Consider the following 6339-nt stretch of genomic DNA (forward strand, 5'->3'; position numbering starts at 1 on the left):
GATCCTCTAGGGCCTCATCTTTGAGACATCCTAATGAACCTACGGATATCGTTTAGAATTGAAAATATTGTAATAACCTTCGGAACCTTTCAAAAGAAGCGACACTAAGAACTGGAAGTTTTCTTGCAGAAATTGCTCACGGTTTCACATGCGGGTACGTTATTTTTTAATAAATTCCAAAAGAAAGGCTAACAATGATTGAATCTATATTCTAGGTACGGTGTTCAGCATGTAATTATTCTAATCAACAAATATGTATTGACGCGTCCTATGCAATTTATCTCCTTTCACTCCAATCCTATGAAAACTATTATCCCCATTTTATAAAGACGAAAAAGTTCTCAGAGAGTCGTCACATAAGGAATACTAAAACAGAGATCTTGCCCTGGAACTTCAAAGCCAATTCTCCAAACCAACAAACCCAGAAGAATTAACGCTTTCAAATTCTGTTAACTAAAACAGTCCGCCCTAAGAAACCTCGCGATATCACTCAAACTACTACTCCCAACATGCACAGCGGCTTCGGTCCGTCCGCCTATCCCCTTGATTTTGGAGGGCCCCAGCGTGCCTCGAGGCACGAAAGGCAGCCTGGGGGTTGTAGTTCTCGTGGACGCCTACCGGTATTGCCAGCGCGGCACTGGCGGCTTTCTCGGTTCGGTCCAGCAGGTCTTGTAAGGTAGCTGAGACGGAGAAAGGGCGCGGAACTGGAAAAGGGTGAGTCAGGCACTGTCTACGCGATAAAGGGAGGCGGCACCGCGGCGTAGAGCTGAGTTAAGTAAGTGCGGCCCCTGCTTATTCAGGGACGCCGCGATCTAGCGCCAGCGAGAAGAGGGCGAGGAGGAGCCAGAGCCCGGTCCTTGCACCCATTCTCGCCCTCGCACCCCGCCGCCATCTCCATCATGCAGTCCCGGGAAGAAGCTCCGCGCTCTCGCCGCCTGGCCAGTCCCCGCGGCGGGAGGAGGCCCAAGAGGATTTCCAAGCCTTCAGTTTCGGCTTTTTTCACGGGCCCGGAGGAGCTGAAGGACACGGCTCATTCTGCAGCTCTGCTGGCACAGCTGAAGTCTTTCTACGACGCGCGGCTGTTATGTGATGTGACCATCGAGGTGGTGACACCTGGCAGCGGGCCTGGCACCGGCCGCCTTTTTTCCTGCAACCGTAACGTGCTGGCTGCCGCGTGTCCCTACTTCAAGAGCATGTTCACTGGTGGCATGTACGAGAGCCAGCAGGCGAGCGTGACCATGCATGATGTGGATGCCGAGTCCTTCGAGGTGCTGGTCGACTACTGCTACACAGGTCGCGTGTCGCTAAGTGAGGCCAACGTGCAACGCCTTTACGCGGCCTCTGACATGTTGCAGCTCGAGTACGTGCGGGAAGCTTGTGCCTCCTTCCTAGCCCGCCGCCTTGACCTGGCCAACTGCACTGCCATCCTCAAGTTCGCTGATGCCTTCGACCATCACAAGCTGCGATCACAGGCCCAGTCCTTCATCGCCCACAACTTCAAGCAGCTCAGCCGGATGGGTTCAGTTCGGGAGGAGAGTCTGGCAGACCTGAGCTTGGCCCAGCTGTTGGCCGTGCTGCGTCTGGATAGTCTAGACATAGAGAGTGAGCGGACAGTGTGTCATGTAGCAATGCAGTGGTTAGAGACGGCTCCCAAGGAGCGCGGTCCCAACGCTGCGGAAGTCTTCAAGTGTGTCCGCTGGACACACTTCAGAGATGAAGATCAGGATTACCTGGAAGGGCTGCTGACCAAGCCCATTGTGAAGAAGTACTGTCTGGACCTTATCGAAGGGGCCCTGCAGATGCGATATGGTGACATGTTGTACAAGTCTGTGGTACCAAAGCCAGAGAGCAGCAGCAGCTCTATTGTATCTGTAGCAGAAAATCCACCTCAGAGACTGGGTATGTGTGCCAAGGAGATGGTGATCTTCTTTGGACACCCTAGAGACCCCTTTCTCTGCTATGACCCATACTCAGGGGACATTTACACAATGCCATCCCCTTTAACCAGCTTGGCTCACACTAAGACTATCACCTCCTCAGCTGTCTGTGTCTCTCCAGACCATGACATCTACCTGGCTGCCCAGCCCCGGAAAGACCTGTGGGTGTATAAGCCAGCCCAGAATAGTTGGCAGCAGCTTGCCGACCGCCTGCTGTGTCGCGAGGGCATGGATGTGGCCTACCTCAATGGCTACATCTACATCTTGGGTGGGCGAGACCCGATTACCGGCGTTAAATTGAAGGAAGTGGAATGCTACAGTGTTCAGAGAAACCAGTGGGCACTGGTGGCTCCTGTGCCCCATTCCTTCTATTCCTTTGAACTAATAGTGGTTCAGAACTATCTTTATGCTGTGAACAGTAAGCGCATGCTGTGCTATGATCCTAGCCATAATATGTGGCTGAACTGTGCTTCTCTTAAACGTAGTGACTTTCAGGAAGCCTGTGTCTTCAACGACGAGATCTACTGTATCTGTGACATTCCAGTCATGAAGGTCTATAACCCAGCCAGGGGAGAATGGAGGCGGATTAGTAATATTCCCTTGGACTCAGAGACCCACAACTACCAGATTGTCAATCATGGCCAAAAGTTGCTTCTCATCACTTCTACCACCCCTCAGTGGAAAAAAAACCGGGTGACTGTTTATGAATACGATACCAGGGAAGACCAGTGGATTAACATAGGTACCATGTTAGGTCTTTTGCAGTTTGACTCTGGTTTTATTTGCCTCTGTGCTCGCGTTTATCCTTCCTGCCTTGAACCTGGGCAGAGTTTCATTACTGAGGAAGACGATGCACGGAGTGAATCTAGTACTGAATGGGACTTAGATGGATTCAGTGAGCTGGACTCAGAGTCAGGAAGTTCAAGTTCTTTTTCTGACGATGAAGTCTGGGTGCAGGTAGCACCTCAGCGAAATGCACAGGATCAGCAGGGTTCTTTGTAAATATTTTGAATCACTAAGATGTTTCTACTGCTATGGAATGTATCTTTAAAAGATATCCTTTCCTTTTCCAAAAAAAAAAAAAAATGTTGATTAGGACTGCAGATTTGGTTTAGAAAGGGTTATGTTTGAATTATTAATGTAATGTTACAAAATTTTAACAGTCCAGGAGATCAAACTATATAATAATTTACTGTGCTAAAAGTTGAGATTAAAATATGCAAAAAACAAACTATATAATTGATTAGAATGCTTGGTGGTTTTTTTCGTTGTTTGAGTATTTGTTGCACCATTGGATTGTTTTGGTTAGTTACACTTTATATTTTAACGATCTACCTTAGTCTTCTGTTAACTTCATAATTCTGTTTAGTGCTGCAAGGAATTTAACTTTTTAATTTTCATAGTATAAAATTGGACTAGAAGTTGTTTGTAGGGAGTTGAAGGTTTATATTTTCCTTCAGAGTAATGAAAGTAGATTTCCCAAGTTTTGAACTAGCCAGTTTTTAGTATTACAAGTTAATATAGTTTGTTCAATTTGGTTTGGTTTTCTCCTCAATGCAAAGGAAAAAATCGGATATATATATAGAGGTTATAAAATAGAGATTTCGTTTTGATAATGTGCAGAATGGTCTTAAGCGATCACAGAAAGTAAAAAAAAAAAAAAATCAGGATTCTACTGCTTTAAAAGAAATTTCACTTTTAATTTTGGAATATAAAATGTATTTTCTAAAAGTGACCATTTTTCTATCTTAAAAAACATCCATTCTGGTAGTGTCACCAATTATTTAAACACCCTTCTAAACCAAAGGAAAAAAAAGAAAAAGAAAAAGTAACTTGCTTTGTAAGATCATATTTTTAATCTATCTCTTGTACATGCTTCATTGAATCAAAGGAACAATCCTTTTGTTCACTGGACATATGCTTGAGTAATGTAAATTTTTATCCATTGGTCATTCCTAGTCTTAAAAAGTTTATATGCTCTCCTAAAATATTTTGGCTGTATAGTTTTAGTGTTCATCTTAGCGGATTCTTCAGCAGGAAGTGATTTATTCTTTACTGTTTTTGTGAAGTAATACTGGTTTTGAAAATACGTTTAAGCTAAAAAGAATATTTTATTGAGATCAGTGGTTGCTGCGTCTATCAACTCTAAAATCAAGTGCCAGCAGAGAACTTTAAAACTTTAAGCTGTGTATGGAGCTGTTTTGTGTAGCATTGAAATGTTCTATCAAGTTTTGTCAGTCACTGTATATGATTATCAGCTTGAAGGTATTTTTGTATTAAAAGTTGACAGTTAAAGAACATAAGTGGATGATGGCATTTGGGGCCAATAGTGAAAGTATGTTTCCTCTAAAATATTTCCCTAGCAGTGGTATATATACATGGTTATTTTATTAGGGTATTTCTCTGTGAACCATGCTGCAGTCTTTGTTTTTTGTCTCTTTGTTTGTTTTTGTATCACCATAAAGTAAGGGAAAATCCAGAAATAGAGACTAAATCACACAAAATTGATCTTGTTAAATACAGAGAAATATAGGTGCTTACCTTTTGAGGGTCTCTTAACACATATGATTGTCACAATGCATATCCGTGATAAATGGTGTACATAATATAGATGCTTCTAGCCTATAAATTTTTCTATACCGACGTAGAATCCTCTTTCTGCATCTTTGTTCCACATGTTAATTCCTCTTCTGTTTATTCTCTAGTAGCCGAATGCCAGCATTTTTTACACCATGGCACAGTACTGAGAAGTGTGCTCCAGGATAGGGAACTGAATTTTGAATGAAAAAAGAGAGGGAGAGAGAAAAGGATTTAAAAAAACAAGCACACAAATGTTTTCTTAGCCATTTTCATTGGGCATCTGAAGAGTCCATAGGACATTCCTGTTTAACATTATTTCTAGTGAAATAAGATTCTTGCTCTAGCAATATGTTCCTAAGAATGTCTTCCCTCAAAACAGTAAACATGCTCTAGTGGCCTAAGGCTACTTTTTGTTCGTTGTGATATCAGGGATGTTGTTATAAGCACTGGTCTCAGCTTAGAAAGCTGTTTCTTAATAGTGTTATTTTTTGGCCAAATTTCTTCACCAGTAACTTCTTTTTGATAGCTTTTTGTTTTGTTAGGTTGAAGTAGGACAGTGCTGATCTCAACCAGATTATCCATCTGCAGAATTAAGGTATGCAACTAATTGATACAAGACAAATTCTGTAATTTGTCATTTTCATCCTTTGAGTTAAGTACAAGCTAATTAGCAGTAATATCGTGGTTTACAAAGAAGTTTTTTGGGGGAAGAATTTTGGTTTCGTGATATATTTGTGAATTAGGGAATAGATGTTAACCATTATTTTATAGATAAGTGATTTGTATATGGTTAGTTACAAATAAAAATGGCACTAGAACCCAGGCCTTCTGAACTCTTAATTTAGTGTTTCTGATAAATGTAGAATAAATACCCTTGCTTGTGCGGCAAGTGACCCAGCTAGCAATGTTGAAGTCCCTTCTTGATGGGAAAGCAACTTTGTCTCAGTTTTACAATTAATTGACACACCTTTTAGCAAATGCTCAATAAAATATTGTTTGCAGGGGCTCTTCTTTGTGAGATTTAGAAGGATCTTAATTATTTTTTTGTATCTCTATGTCTAAAAAGCTCAGAGAATCCAAATTATTTTACATACTTCAAGTGATAAGTGTCATTGGCATTTTCAGAAGGATAAAAGACTAATTTAGCAAATAATTTGCTTAATTTGGGTTTAGGATTAAATTTAAATGATAGTTCCTTTCTTTCTCATCTAGTTGTAATGTTTTTTCTGCTTTGTACCTGGACCTGATGAATGTGTCGAAAGTTTTTTGACTCATTGCCCAGAAAAATGTACATGTTCATGTTTTCATAATTTTAAGGGTGTTAAGACACTTCTGAAGTTCTTCCACACACCCAGGATAAGAACACTTGTGACAGAGTCCCAAGAACACTTCTACAAAAGGAATTTACATTTTTTTTTTTCACAAGGCATATTGCTCAAATGTTTGTAAGGGGAGAAGAGCATTATGAAGTCATTCCCAAAATAGAGCTAAAGAGATATTATATACTTACTATCTGAAAGGGATGTGAATATTAATGGGTACCTCACAACTGAGACAAATTTGACATTTCTGCAGTGCAAATTTCTTCATGATTAACACAAGAATAGTTAAGTAACTATTGGGTGCCTGCGTGGCTCAGTTAAGCGGCCGACTCTTGATTTTGGCTCAAATCGTGAATTCATGGTTCGTGAGTTAGAGCCCTCTTGGGCTCTGTGCTGACAGCTGTGGAGCCTGCTTGGGATTCTCTATCTCCCTCTCTCTTGCCCCTCCCCTACTCGTGCTCTGTCTCAAAAATAAATAAACATTAACAAAAAGAATAGTT

At 41.5% G+C, this 6339-nt stretch overlaps 1 protein-coding gene across 1 annotated transcript; it reads left to right on the forward strand.

Annotated features, from left to right (window-relative positions):
- The first annotated feature begins 410 nt into the window (after window positions 1–410).
- Window positions 411–5521, forward strand: KBTBD7 (kelch repeat and BTB domain containing 7). The gene has a single exon (XM_040448579.1). It carries the CDS (start codon window positions 900–902, stop codon window positions 2937–2939), a length of 2040 nt encoding a protein of 679 aa, XP_040304513.1. The 5' UTR covers window positions 411–899; the 3' UTR covers window positions 2940–5521.
- Window positions 5522–6339: the final 818 nt, after the last annotated feature.

Source organism: Herpailurus yagouaroundi, unplaced genomic scaffold (genome assembly GCF_014898765.1).
Source record: "Herpailurus yagouaroundi ecotype Mexico unplaced genomic scaffold, PumYag 197, whole genome shotgun sequence".
Classification (NCBI taxonomy): domain Eukaryota; kingdom Metazoa; phylum Chordata; class Mammalia; order Carnivora; family Felidae; genus Herpailurus; species Herpailurus yagouaroundi.

Excerpts from the sequence above, each read along its gene's own strand:
- KBTBD7 (XM_040448579.1), top strand. The coding sequence starts at position 900 with ATGCAGTCCCGGGAAGAAGCTCCGCGCTCTCGCCGCCTGGCCAGTCCC.